The sequence below is a fragment of the Mesoplodon mirus genome (assembly GCF_964341445.2).
Source record: "Mesoplodon mirus genome assembly, chromosome: 5".
Lineage (NCBI taxonomy): Eukaryota > Metazoa > Chordata > Mammalia > Artiodactyla > Ziphiidae > Mesoplodon > Mesoplodon mirus.
In genome coordinates this window covers 142001584-142016793 of record NC_138980.1, presented here as the reverse complement: position 1 = coordinate 142016793, position 15210 = coordinate 142001584, and the positions used below count along the sequence as shown (strand labels likewise).

Sequence of the window (15210 nt, the reverse complement as noted above, 5' to 3'; positions counted from 1 at the left end):
ACAATAAGTTACCCTCCACAAAGTGGGGAAGGAAAATCCAGGCAGGAGCTTATGAATAAATAAGCTTCCATCCTATATCTCCACGTGCCCTTGGCTGATTAATCCTTACAAAATCCAAGGAGATGACTAGAAAGACACTTCGTTGGTGACCAACTTTTAGGTGACCAATTTTAACTCTCTGATTTAAGTCTTTAAAGAGCTTTCATTTGTGGATAGAAAAGCTAAGTTTGCTTCTGATGAAGACTAGAATCCTCGACATCTCAGCTGAAACATTTGGAGTCTCTTCTTGTATACTATGTTCTGATGGCAACGAGGGCCCATTGTCCCCACCCGCTCTGTAGAATTACAACCCTCTCCCCTCAGCAATCCTAGCCAAGGAAAGCATGCCTGCAGATGAGTGATTACTCACTGTTCTCACTTGTGGTTTGTTGGGTTTTTTTTTTTCCTAATACTCAACTTTGAAATTGGAAAGAAAGAAAAGAAAGGAAACCACATCCTTTGTGCTCTCGATATATAAATAAGAGCCAGTCAAGAACTGAAAACAGATTTTCACATTGATTGACGTGGGGACACCAGCCACAATGAGGAAGTCCTCTACCTTTCTGGCAGCCACTCTCTCAATGGTCATTTTTCTCCTTCTAATTCCTGAAGGTAAGACTGATTCTTGTCATTTCCATTATAGCAATTAAGCAAAATGGAGCAGACTCTTTGGCAGTATTAGCTAAGTGTTACTAAGAGGAGATTTTTTTCTCACAAGCCTTAACATTCTTTCTTGGATTCTACATATATCTTTATTTTAGAAAGAAAAACATCCTTCTTTCTTCTTTACAATTCCTTTACAAAAGATAATAGAACCATCAGTGCTGCCAACTAGTGGCTTGAAAACTGCCAGAAAGGACACTGTAAAAACAAGTAAACAAACGAACAAAAAGTTCTTAAGTTAGGAAAACCAATAGGACCTTTCAGGGAAGGAATAGTGATGCCTCAGCCTTTCTTGCTGCAGAAAATGCATAGATAGCTTTAATGACAAAATCGACCATACTGCAATAATAAATAAATAAATATATTTTTTTAAAACCTGACCTAGACACACCCCAAGATTCAGGAAATATTCGAATATTTATCATCATTTCTCTAGGTTAGAGTGTCCTTGGGAATACATTAAGACATTAGGAGCATCCTCGCATTGACTCTTTGGAAGTGCTATAGTGTTTTGTATGAAGCTTATTCTTTGATGTACTAAGTAGTAACCAACCTGCCTGGTTTTGTGTGAGTTGCACACGCATCAGTTTGAAATGCTGTAAAAGTCATGGGATTATCACTAGAAGGGTAATAGCCCCTGGGTAGCTCTAGGTGTTCCTTAAAAACTTTCTAGGCAGTGAAAAGCACTCTGGGGCTAGGCTGAACTGTGCTGACAAGTGTGGAGCAGCCATGGGTTTTCCCCACATTCTGACAGCTTTTGGAGATGGAAGTGCTGGGCAGGGGCTGATGCAACAACCTATCTTACCAAAAATTCCCAAGGAAGTTCTCTGGTTTATCTTGCATCTAAAAGTTTTAGAAATAATAAGGTTGCAGGGCATTAGAAACAAAAGGGTGGGCAGAGTACAATAAGTATGGCATAGCACAACTATGTTCAGGCATGTTAAATCCTCCACAACAGTGAAAACAGAGCAGATTTTAAAAATCCAGTCTTATCTTTTCTTCAAAAGAAACAACAAAAACAACTTACTCTTTGTTTCCTGTGGTCAGAGAGAGCAATGTGGGTCCCTAAAAGGAACAGCCACAGCAAAGCAAGACTTGATGCTCTGGACGGGAGGTCTCAATCCTTCTACACGTTAGAATCCTCTGGAGGGTTTGAAACAAAGCTGATATCCCAGCCCCAGTGATTTTAATTTATTGTGATTCTGGGTGGGAACCAAGAATTGCTAGTTTTAAAAGCTTCTCACCTGCTCTAAATATTATTCCCGAATCCTAGGTTGTGGGATATGGGGACTTTTTCTGAGGTGGTATGTGTGCTTACCAAACACAAGACTCTGCAAAACGAAGTATTATACTGAGTTTATGATTTCTGCAGCCCAGACGGTCCAAAGATGCATCTTTGAAATCCATCTATTTGTGATACACCCCAGGAAAATTGAGATGTAGGTGAAGTTCTCTGGGTTTCTCTAAGTTCCTTATCCTTTTACTTCTAGAGTCTAGGACTTCCGCTGCCCAACTCCCTTCTGGAAACGAGAGCCCTTCTGGACACCCACTTCCCCTTCCCCCACTCTCATCATTTACACCTCATTGTAAATCTGGCAATGAGTTAGCTTTAATAATGGAGTAACAGGCACTGTGCCCTATTGAAGGAAACCTGAGTCCCAGCCAATGGTCAGGAGAAATGTTTGGGCAGAATCCAAGAACATCTGGTGTAGGAAGCTGAGAGTATATCACACGGGCACAAGATCCTCTCAACCAACAAGTATGGTTTGCTTCGTGCTTTGGTCTCACTGTTCGGTAATAGTGAATCTCTACTCTTGTTCTATCACCGAAGAAATTTGACTAAGGCAGAATTCTCTCCCTATAGCATCTTCTCTCCTCTCTTCATTGGAAAAGGGCTTAGATTAAACCATTTGGTTCAGTCTGGAGATTGAAGGGGAGCTTCAGGTGCAAAAGATATTATTCTCTCAATTTATGAATGAGAAGAGTGCAAATTTCAATAAGCAAAAGTCTCACAATGACCAAAGAACTCAAGGGTAGGGTCACAGCTAAAAGGTACTAATATCAGTCTGTAAGCTGTGGGGTTTTGCAAGGGCTTGGGGCGAAAAGGGTGGTTTTCAAGCTTCTAAAAGCCACTCTACTTCCCCAAATTAATACTTAGCCAGAAAGGGAGAGGTGTGGGAGAGCACTCAAGGTTGTCATCATCACCAGCGGCTCCAGTGCACCTGTTACTGGTATAAACCCATGCACAGTTGTCTGCCTTTGCAAGCCCTGAGGCCTGAGGTCAGCAGCTGTGACAGATTTCCAGCCTGATAATCCCTGGAACGGCCAACGGCATGGTTTCTGTGGATGAAAGAGCAGGACCTTCTCAGAAAGTCCAACAGGAACGGGATTTACATTCAGATATCTGAAATCCACATGAAGATGGGGAGGATGCTCTCATCTCCCCTCCTGTCTAAGTGGGAAATGCATGTCTAGTCTTAGAAACATGGCTTTAGGTAGAACTCTTTGGAGGGGTCACTGATATGACCTGTCTTTTTCTTTTTAACAGATCTCTGTGTAAAAATTATTGGAGGAAATCAAGTGACTCCTCATTCGAGACCCTACATGGTGCTACTTCAAGGGAAAAGTATCTGTGCCGGGGCTTTGATTGCAAATGACTGGGTATTGACTGCAGCTCACTGTAACCTGTAAGTGCTTGGGTTTAAAAAACATTTTGGAGATATTCTAACTTGGGGGAATATTAATGAAGAGAGTAAATACCACTAAAGCCACAGGATCTTTACATCACTTACATCTTTGACAACTTGCTTTACCCCAAAAGGGAGTTGAGCCCAGACTCAGCCCCAAAGAATCAGACCAGTGAGGAAGCAGCATCCAGAGCTCTTTCGGAAGATCTCCCCTAGAGCCACCCGGCTCAGGTGCTGCAAGTCTTTGCTTCTGATCTTGACTTCATCATGGTGCAGAAGGGTGAAAATTTCAGTGTCCCCTCAGGGGCCTGAGCACCACAGTCAAGCAGAGAAAGCTTCTTTTGAATGACTTCCTGTTTTTCTTATGAACTTCTCAGGCCTTCAGCCATCTCTTAACCACCATCAACCACTGCCTTCAGACCTCTTCCAGGGCTGGTCTTTTCTCCGCTCCCTAAATCAAGCCTCTAAACCTGGGCTGTCTATTATGATAGCCACTATCATGTTGGCTATGTAAATTACCTATGGCTATATATATTTACATTTACATTAATTAAAGTTAAATCAAATTACAAATTTAGGTCCTCGGTCTCACTGGCCACATTTCGAGTCCTCAGTAGCCTACACGGGGCTCCATATTGGACAGTGCAGATTTATAGAACATTTCATCATCAAAGTATAGTCTACTGAAAGCACTGTTCTAATGTCTTAAGTGAGACTAATATCAGCTGTGTAATGGAAAAACAGCAATGTGAATATATGGTTGGTGTAGTTTATACACTAAGCTGTGAGTGATAATGACCTTCATCATTAATGCATCAGAGAGTATGTTGATTTTATTAACCAAAATGAACCTTTAGCATGGAGTAATAAAAGGAAAGAATGCTGGGACCCTCCTGCAGACCACCATCCCCTCAAACACACACTCAATGCCATGTAAATAGGGTCTTCCACTAAGCAATCTATCTCTGAAAGTTTTCTCATTTAAGTCTGCTGTTCTCTTACAAAGATTTCTTCAGTGCATTAGTCTACAACTATCGAGTGTCTTTTGCTTTTGTCTCTAGACTACTGAGACCTCTATTTTCCAGTCATCTGCAACCTGATTCTCTATTACAACTAAGGGAAGGTTGAGGGGACAGCAGTAAAACCCCAACAAAGATCCCCAGACTTGGCTTAGCTGCCATGGAATTCTCTTATCCTTAGTTTTTCAATGAAACTAGTTTAGCTTGTTATAAATAAGCTGCAGGTGATCATGATGATCATGATAATGATAAATTCATAAACAATTCACTTTTTATTCTTTAAAGTACACATTTTTTCTGAGCCACAAGCAAGTATTTTCACAGCAAGCATATTTACAAATGGGACAATGAAACTGATCAGCACATAATATGCTCAGTTTCTGATTTAAAGAGTAAACCAAATTAACGGTGTTGTGTCTGTTTTCAGGAACAGAAGATCCCAGATCGTTCTTGGGGCTCACTCAATAACCAAGAAAGAGCCTGAAAAACAGATCATGTTCGTTAAGAAAGAGTTTCCCTATCCATGCTATGACCAGGACACGCATGAGGGTGATCTTAAACTTCTAAAGGTACGGACCTTTGATTATACTTTTGATTGACTTAAAAGTCATAGAAGCTCCTACAGTCTGGCCACCTATATGGAAACCTTTCTCAGTACCCCAATAACTACAGACTGTAGCTGCATAAGGGGGTGGGGGGCCCCTGAGGGTTGGGCTAGAATTTAAATAAAAATGTGAAAATTTTTTAAATTCATTTTTATTGGATGAAATTCTTAATTATCTCATTCTGTTCACTTTTTGCTTGTCTTCCAACAGCTGAACAAAAAAGCAACAATTAATAAACACGTGGCTATTCTTCCTCTCCCTAAATTGGGGGATGATGTGAAACCAGAAACTTTGTGTCGAGTTGCAGGGTGGGGTATGTTTCACAATAATTCACCTCGGTCTGATATTTTGAGAGAGGTCAATGTCACCGTCATAGACAGAAAAATCTGCAACGATCAAAGGCACTATAATTATAACCCTGTGATTGGACTGAATATGATTTGTGCCGGAAGCCTCCAAGGTGGAAGAGACTCTTGCAGTGTAAGTAAAATAAGATCCCAAACTCTAGCTGTTGGCTTAAGTCATGCAGATGTAGAGAACGTGAAGTCACTCTTTGCCTTGTCATGACATTGGATTCTACAGCGTCCTAGTGTTTTTAAAAAGAAGTTTGATAAAACTCCAGTCAAATTAATTAATGTTCTCAGCTCAGGTGAGTTGTTCATCATAAACCATGCTAGTGCCTGTGTTGAACTACTACATCTTCTTGATTTTATATCAAAAACCACTAAGAAGCTATTTTTTCTCATTTTTCATATTAACATATATAGATCTAAGCTGAAAATATATATAACACTGAGGAGAGCTGAAGTCAGGGTTCTTCTAGGGCCTTCAGTACGTTTTCCCCATCTGAGCACCCCCCAAAAATTCCTCTGCCATTTAACCAGGTAAGTCTGAAATGCCTGCATTCCCAAGACAGACTGAAGATCTCTGGGGTAAACCCCATAGCTTCCTAGCACTGAGCTCAGCCCCCGGAAACAACTTCCAAGCATGATCCATTCCAAAGTACACACAAGCCTCCCTACCATACGCCCTGAGAAGGGCTGGGACTGGGCCCTGCTTGAAGATAGGAGTAGAAGAACCCTTGACATAGATTTAAGCTCTGAGCACTGGTTTGTCACTTCTCACTTCACTGGGATGGAGCTGAGCCCTCAGAGCCTTGCATTTGCAGAACTCTGTGTACAAGCCTCAATAGCCCTTCATCCGGCACCACCCATCCTCCCTAAAGCCGGAAACAGCCAATCTGGTCTCTAGACCTTAAATACATTTAAATATGCTGATTCTAAAGTTCCTTGAGAGAATACAAGATCACATATTGGGTGGCTCACGCACAAGAATAAAGCATGATTTACAGCTCACTGAAGCCTCCCTCCTAGTGGAACCAGGCAGTTCCAAAGTGTTATCACTGACTTCTGGGAGCATCCATCTAACATCAGATGCTCAAATGAGACTTGGGAGGAAAAGCAAAGAATAATGTAAATTCCACGAGAGCAGTACTTTTTGTCTATTTTGTTCACTGATTTAGTCCTAGTGTCTAGAAGACTACATGGCACATGGTAGATGCTCCATAAATGTTGACTAAATGAACGATGTTTGCTAGAGAAGAATGGTGTTTGTGGGAGTTTGAAGGAATTGACCTCCAAGGTCTAATTTTAATGTTCATTGATACTATATAGGGTGATAGACTGGCAGATTAATAACACAAGTTTTAAAATGTAATTTTCTCTTCAATGATTACTGTATTGATGAGTTGAATTTTATTGAGTCTTTCACATTCCATACGCTCTTTAGAGATACTGTTGTATAACTTATTTCATTAAATGTTTCTTTCTCATTAAAAAAAAAAAGAAGACTTGAGGTAGCAATTTCTGTCTATTTGAGAAGGGGAAGGAAAAGGTTGCTTCGGTTTCGTTCCTTTGGGAAGACAATTATCTGCTGGAGGAACTAGAAAACATGGCTTTCATTCTTTGCCTCAGTAGCCAATCTGCATTTGACTATTTTATCCCTTGAGTTGTTAAACATTTTGAGAAAATGACAAACAGGAGAGTTTCTAAAGCAGAGAATTTGTCTCAAAGTTAGTGGATTACACAAACAATAATACAAGTTTCATTTCAATTTTCACTGCTTCATAAACAAATCGAGAAAATCAATTTAAACATATTATTGAATATTCCCAAACATTTTGGGTTTTTAAGCACTAATTGTCAAGTAAGTCAAGGTTGGTCTTAACTTCACCTTAAGTGCTCCACATTAAATAGAATTTCTTCCATTCTGCTAGTGGTCATATTTGATGCTGGTCTTCATCATTCCTCTTGTTTTCCCCCAGGGAGATTCTGGAAGCCCTTTGATATGTGAAGGCATTTTCAGAGGCATCACTTCCTTTGGCCTTCCTGGGAAATGCGGAGACCCTCGAGGACCTGGTATCTACACTCTTCTCTCAAAGAAACACCTCAGCTGGATAGCTAAGACTATGAAACATGCAGTTTAGATAACCGTATTTCATTTCATTTGCTGTTACTTCTTTTTCTAAAATTTTTATTAGAGTATAGTTGATTTACAATGATGTATTAGTTTCAGGTATACAGCAAAGTGAATCAGTTATTCATATACATATATTCACTCCTTTTTTTTAGATTCTTTTCCCATATAGGCCATTACAGAGTATTGAGTAGAGTTCCCTGTACTGTACAGCAGATTCTTATTAGTTATCTGTTTTATATATAGTAGTGTGTGTACGTCAGTCCCAATCTCCCAATTTATCCCTCCCACCCCTTATCCCCTGGTAACCATAAATTTGTTTTCTACATCCATGACTCTACTTCTGTTTTGTAAATAAGTTCATTTGTACCCTTTTTTTAAGATTCCACATATAAGCGATATCATATGATATTTGTCTTTCTGTGTCTGACTTACTTCACTCAGTACAACGATCTCTAGGTCCATCCATGTTGCTGCAAATAGCATTATTTCATTCCTTTTTATGGCTGAGTAATATTCCATTCTATATATATACCACATCTTCTTTATCCATTCATCTGTCGATGGGCATTTAGGTTGCTTCCATGTCCTGGCTATTGTAAGCAGTGCTGCAATGAACATTGAGGTGCATGTGTCTTTCTGATTTATGGTTTTCTCTGGGTATATGCCCACTGTTGTCATGTCTTAATTTTATCATAAATAAAATCAACTTGTATCACTGTACTTGTTGCTCTCCTATAACTTTAGCAGGCAAATCTCCACCAACAAAGTGAACCAGAGTAATATAGAGACCTTGTGAATAATGCAAAGGAGAGATCAGGGACCAGTGTCACCTGTGTCATCCATGTGACAAGGGACATGAAAACTTGGCTTGAATTATTCACTTCACTGATTCAGTGGGGCCCAGCAGGAAGGACACCAAGGTCAGTCTGTCTAGTAACAAGTACAGTGAAGGGCTCAGCAATTCTGCAAGAAACAGAAACAGCCAGTCTGGAGCGTTTGGATTAAAAGGAAATGTTTGCCCTTCAAAGGCCATTGTTCCACATCAACACCTGCTATTCAGATTTATAAGTAAGAACCTGAGTCGATGGGAGAAGTAGAAACAGAAAATGCCTTACAGTATTTTCCAAAGGCAGGTGAGAAACAGAAATTAAAATTCTAGGGGATATTAATGAGGCACTTAGCTAGCCAAAAAAAGGATACAAGGAAAGTCAGCCTCCTTTCTCAGTAGTTTGAATTTAAGCCTTGGATTATCTAGGTGATTTCTTGGTTCCCCTTGTCCTTGAGTCTGGGTAGGTCTAATCAACATGGTGGTTACAGTGACTGCCATCTCATACTAGGGAGTGAGTGTTGAATTGTGGCCTGAAATTTTCCTTTGGGAAAAAACTCAAGATATTTATTCAGCGTATTGAACTTAGTGGATAGTCATCAGCCCAGTAGCCACTTCAAGATGAGATTATGTGAACAGATTCCTTTGATTTTCATCAGTTCCTTTTGGAATATAAATCTTATATTTGTGTGCATGTATACATACATAAACATATACATACACACACACACAGTATATCCAAACTAAGAACATACAGCAACACTAAGAGCAGCTTCTTAAAACAAATGAGGAAAATAGTCTAAAGACTGACCAAAATACTGGTCCTTTGGTTTTCAACCATGGCTGCCCATTAGACTTACCAGGCTCTTTAAAATGACCAATGCTCAGGTCTCACCCTTAGGAATTTTTATTTAATTTGATGAGAACCAAGACAAAGTATTCTTTTTATAAGCTCCCCAATGATTTTAATATGCAGCTGGGGATGAGAACCCCTATATTAGAAAGTGAAGTCTCATGCTGATATCTAAAAGAGATGCTCTAAGAGGATATTTTAGATGCCTGCTATATCCCTAATTAGGATTTTAATAGCAATAAGAGGATGGATGGAGTATTCCCTACTGGCAACGTTTATTACAGATTTTGAAGTCCACTTAAAAAGAGTTGTATGAAACCCTTGTTCATTGCTGGTAGAAGTATAAATTGGTAGAGCTTCTTAGGAAAAGTGGCAGTGTCTATTAAAACTGAATGAACACATATGCTATGTCCTAACAATTCTACTCCTGGGTATATACCAAACAGAAATGAGGGCTTTTTTTCCACCAAATACGTGTTTGAGGATGTCTGTAGCCACTTTATTCTTTTTTTTTTTTTTGCAGTACGCAGGCCTCTCACTGTTGTGGCCTCTCCTGCTGCAGAGCACAGGCTCTGGATGTGCAGGCTCAGCGGCCATGGCTCACAGGCACAACCGCTCCACGGCACATGGGATCTTCCCGGACCAGGGCACGAACCCATGTCCCCTGCATCAGCAGGCGGACTCTCAACCACTGCGCCACCAGGGAAGCCTGCAGCTTTATTCTTAAAAGTCAAAATTGAAAATAACTCAAATATCCATTCATAATAAAATGGATAAACAATTGTTGTATATACAATGGAATATTACACAGCAGTGAAAAACTACATGCCTGTGTCATGCATGAATGCAACAATATGAATTACTCTTACAAATATAAGGTTGAGTAAAAGAAACCAGACCAAAAAAAAAAAGAAAGAAAGAATATTTATGGTATGATTACATTTATCTGAAGGTTGGCATAAGGCAAAACATGGTGACCAAGGTCAGAATAATGGAGGGGCATTGACTGAGTGGACACAAAGTAGTCTTTGGGGGTGAAAGAAATGTTCACATCTTGATCTGGATGATTTATTCATATGATCTTGATCTTATTCATAAATTAAACACTCACTGAGCTGTACACTTAAGATTTATGTGCTTTATATGACTTATTAGTCAATAAAATTTTTATATTACAGAATTTTTGTAGCAGAGGCTTCTGTTTTGTGTATTATCTGTAAGTTCATTTTTTTCTTTACTGAAACCATATTCCAGACTTCCACCAAAACTAACAGTAGTAAAAGATATATTGCTATTTTTCTTAAATGAGAGCCTAGTTAACACACCAGTATTAATTGAGAGAAGTGATCTTTGGTCATGTCATAGTGCCGTGAGATTGTTAAGATAGAAGTAACCACATCAGAATGGTGGGGGACACTGGAAGTGGCCTCACCATTTTGCTCCTTTCCCTGCTAAACTTTTTCTTATAGTTTATACCTGGCTAAATAAGAAGAAGATCAAATGAAACCCATTATCTTAAAGAAGAAGAGTGTGTATTGCAGGAATGTAGCATATTTGCAGCTTTTGGTGACCTAAAATTTTATAAGGTAAAAATTACAAGCACTACCAAGCAGATTTTCTGAGTTTAAAAACAGGGAAAAGAACAGAATGTATGGCAACTTGTCAGGAGAGTCTTAACACCCCTTGTATTTACTATTCCACTTTTCAATTATCAAGGCTTTTATTTGTTGTTTTTTTTTTTGAGGAGGGGTATTAAGGGAGTCTGTATGTATTGGTAAAAACCATTTATGACAAAGCAAATAAATTAATCAACATATGTTAGCTGACACATGCAAAACATTCCAAAGGACACTAAAAAATATAACATCCTGACACTAAAAAGCACGTCATCTTGTTTGAGCCTCATGACAACACCATGGAGAAGGCAAGGCCAATATCCCTCAAATCCTCAATCGAATTGTCCGGAAGAAATAAGCATGTTAAAACTTAAATAAACAAAGATTCACATAGTAATAAAAGATTTTTTTAAAACAACTAGAATAGTTATATTAACACAAAGTAGGTGATACAGACTGATGCCAAGAGTTAAAGCCAGGTAACATCATTTCAAAACACTTCCTGGAGAGGTCAGGACTCATGTGAAGGTACAAAGCTAAAGAAGAGATAAGCAGGAATTCCAGACTAGAAAGAAGAGGTGTAACAAAAGCATAAGGCAGGAAATCACAAGACTTAGCCCAGGGTTAACACAGGAGGGAGTGAGGATTAATGTTAAAAAGATAGAACAGGGCCTCCCTGGTGGCGCAGTGGTTGAGAGTCCGCCTGCCGATGCAGGGGACACGGGTTCGTGCCCCGGTCTGGGAGGATCCCATATGCCGCAGAGCGGCTGGGCCCGTGAGCCATGGCCGCTGGGCCTGCGCGTCCGGAGCCTGTGCTCCGCAGCGGGAGAGGCCACAACAGTGAGAGGCCCGCATACCGCAAAAAGAAAAAAAAAAAAAAAAAAAAAAAAAAAAGATAGAACAGTGGCCTGATCAAGCTTGAAGAAGCCTTAGCAGTTATCAAATCCAAATTCCTATTCTTGCAAATGTTGTGACATACCCAAGGTCACCCAGTAAGTTTATGGCAGAGCCATAACTGGCACAGGTCCCCACCTTCATGTTCTGGGCTCAGGACTCCGAGATGGAGGCCTAGGGGGTTAGGTAATGGGAGTCATTGAGAGTTTATGAGTAGGGGACGGGAGGACCAGCACGATGATTTTAGAAATGTAACCTAGCAGTAACGTGGAGACCCATGAAGAATAAAGACAGGAAGCCAGTTAGAAGGCAATTACCACAAACTGGTCATCAGGTATGCAGGACATTACTAGGGTAAAACAAAAAACAGAGAACAAGGGGTAAACTGAATAAACAGGAGGCTCCCTGAGTAATGGGAGGACCAGGATAAGGATGACACCATGATAAGAGAAAAGGGAGTCCCACAGAAGTCCTCTTTTTGAGAAGAAATAATATGCATGCTTAACCTAGAGTAGCACTTTAATCAAATGTTTTTCAAGTGAATAAGTTGTGTTTTTAATGTATTGAGTTTGAGCTAAAGACAAAAACGTATCTCAGAAAAGAAATATCCAGAGACAGACAGAAGTATGAGGCTGGAGCTTGGGAGAAAAGTCGAGTGACAAAGAAGCGTTTAGAAATCTTTGCTGTAGATATTCTTGTGATTATAGCAGTGAAAATGCACCTCTAACGAGGAAAAGACAGAGAGAGAAGAAGAAGAAGAAGAGGGGAGGAGGAGGAGGAAATCAGAGGGAGAAGCATAGAGTCAAAGACAGTGTCTGGGAAATGCAATGGAATGAAGCAGAGTAAATAAAGTAACCTGAGAAGGACGGTCAGAAGAACAGGCATTCACCTCAGGAAAAGCACGTCATCTTGTCTGAGCCTCTTGACAACACCATGGAGAAGGCAAGGCCAACATCATTATTCTCCCATAGAAACGAGGAAGCTGAAGCTGAGAGGGGCTGGGTGACTAGCAGCAATTCCATACACAGGCTGTGCCATCAGCTGCAGCAGAAAAAACCCGGGTCTGGTCTGGACTCAAAGCCAGGTGCAGCACTCTGCCTCGGTGGCCTGTGGGAATAAGGACAGACTGCTCACGTTCCATGTGTCAAGGGCTGTTGCTGAGGACTGGGAAGCAACCTAAGCTGGGGCCAGTTATCCCATACAGGATAAAGGGCTCCTCCAAACCCCTGCCACGTTCAGAGCTGGCGCTCCCACTGCACCTTTGCCATGGAAAACACCAGTCAGGGAGGACTCTGGGTAACACCTTAAAGTGGCTAAGGTTTTGCTTCACTGTTGCCCTTCAGGGCTCTTCCCTCTTGTTTTGGTTCCCTAAGGCTGCTGTAATAAATTACCACAAACTGCACGGCTAAAGACAACGGAAATTTATACTCTCACAGACCAGAAGTCCAAAATCAAGGATTTGGCAAGCAGGGGAGATTCTGTTTCCTGCCTCTTCTAGTTTCTGGCAGTTGTTGGTCATCCCCAAATTGTAGCCACATCACTCTAATCGCTGCTTCTGTGGGCACATCATCTCTGATTCTGTGGTCACACCATCTCTGATTCTGTGTGTCTATTCTCCTATGTGTGCCTCTTATAAGGACACTTGCCATTACATTTAGGGCCCATCTGGATAATCCAGAATGATCTCATCTCAAAATCTTCAACTTAATTACATCTGCAAAGACCCTTTCACCAAATAAAGTCACACTCACAGGTTTCTGGGATTTCACGTGGATAGCTTTGAGGGGACCAGTTTTTAGCTCACCACACCCCTCATGCCTTATACCATTATTAGTTCTATCTTCCCTAACCCACCAATACCCAGGAATTATCATGGCTGTGCTCCTACCACACACTCCATCCCACTTCTTATCCTTCCCTGAAAGTCATCCTTTTGGGATCTTGGTTTCAAGAAATGAATCAAATAAACTGATGCAGCTTAATGGAAAAGGACCCAAAAATCTGTCTCACAAAACATACATGAGTCTTTCATATGGAATTCTGAAGACAATACCCTCTTTCTATTATCTATCTGATCATTTCTCAAAGAACACTCTGTGGAACAATAGTTTTATACGAGGTTGATAGGTATTAAAAATGAAAAGAGTCTTTAATGTTCACATTAATTTGGAAGCTCCAAGTTAAGAAAATTATACAAGATTCCTTATTTCAAAACTGCTATATGCATTAGAAATATTTGGTAGAAGAGGCTATAATAGGCAGCATTTCTGAAACTTATTTCACCAGAATCCTTTTCACTTGAACATCTCAAACTACTAGGGTTCCTTGGAAAATACTTTGCAAAACCTATCCTAATCCAACAGTAACTTTCACGATCAAAAACTTTAGGCCAAAATCCACAAAGCTGACTCCATGAAAGAAAGCTGGGACTGGGAAGATGAGAGGAAAAAAGAGGTTGGATATGTTTTTGAGTGGGTAGGTATTTGGGGGCACAACTAAAATCAAATGAGGTGGGTGGCCACCCCCTCATAGGAGGAGTACTGCTTACAACTCAATTGAGAGCTGGAATTTCAGAAATAATCTTGTTCTCTGACACAAGATTCTCAACAGCAAGGAGTGCAGATACACTATTCCACTCCCAAAGGAGACATTTCTTAGATACTTGGGGCTTTTTCCATCTAAACACATAACTCCCAATGCTCTCCTTCATGCATACACACACGCACACGCACATACACATACACACGTGCACAGACACACCACCAAGGAGACATGGGATTGGCCCTAGGCATGTTGGTGCATTAAAAATGTTTAAATTTATAGATATAATGCCATCTTCTTATTTTACAGATGAAGAAAAAATTTAAGAATATCGAACAATTTGTTCAAGGTCACACAGCTGATTAATGGCAGAGCCAGAACTAGAATCCAATTCAATGCTTTAACTGTTTACCACGCTCCAAATCCAACGCAAAGAAGAATCTCTTTTTCTAATGAAGGCCAGTATCCATTAGTTTTTAAAAATTAAAAAATTTTTAATTTGAGCCATATAAATGAAAAGCAACTTAATTTAGTTAGGAAAATATAGATCATTATACCAATGCTTTAAAATTAAACCTAAAAAAGAAAAATCTATTCAATAAATATAATCAGTGATAAATATTCTTTCATCCTTTATTATGGTGTGTTAAGATGAAGAGGAAGGAAGAAGAGAAAGTGGAAAAAGGAATAACAGGGAAAAAATCCCAAATGTTTTATAGAGCAGGCTTTGAAAAATATCTTGACTTAAAAAGTGGATAGCTGCTTCTAGAACTTGTTAGGAATATGGCATTTGGATGGAAACAAAAACATTCTTGAAATACATTTTTCACATTAGTGACAATCTTAGTTTACTAGATAGTGGGAAATGCCACCTTATCTCAGATGAAAGTCCTCTTTTAGGATTTACATCCTCACATGCCAAGAGTACTGTCACTGAAAGCATTCAAAGTTTGGTTTTCTTTATGCAGCTACATCCATAAATGAAACCA

At 39.9% G+C, this 15210-nt stretch overlaps 2 protein-coding genes across 5 annotated transcripts in view; one reads left to right on the top strand and one right to left on the bottom strand.

The window, feature by feature from the left end:
* The first annotated feature begins 532 nt into the window (after positions 1-532).
* On the top strand, positions 533-8211 carry GZMA (granzyme A). Of its 2 annotated transcripts, none has more exons than XM_082623175.1 (5): positions 533-651; positions 3251-3389; positions 4836-4977; positions 5224-5493; positions 7337-8211. In XM_082623175.1, exons 1-5 carry the CDS (start codon positions 582-584, stop codon positions 7496-7498), a joined length of 783 nt encoding a protein of 260 aa, XP_082479301.1. In that variant the 5' UTR covers positions 533-581; the 3' UTR covers positions 7499-8211. The 2 variants fall into 2 exon arrangements, with proteins under 2 accessions (XP_082479301.1, XP_082479302.1); XM_082623176.1 differs by having other exon boundaries at positions 5224-5497; positions 7341-8211.
* Positions 8212-12686: 4475 nt separating this feature from the next.
* The window catches only part of CDC20B (cell division cycle 20B), a gene marked incomplete at both ends in the record, with an annotated part of 61943 nt that continues 59419 nt past the window's right edge, over positions 12687-15210 (bottom strand). For all 3 annotated transcript variants that reach the window (XM_082620489.1, XM_082620490.1, XM_082620491.1), the window contains one exon: positions 12687-12787. In XM_082620489.1, the coding sequence (XP_082476615.1) occupies positions 12687-12787 (101 nt within the window). The remainder of the gene's footprint in view (positions 12788-15210) is intronic.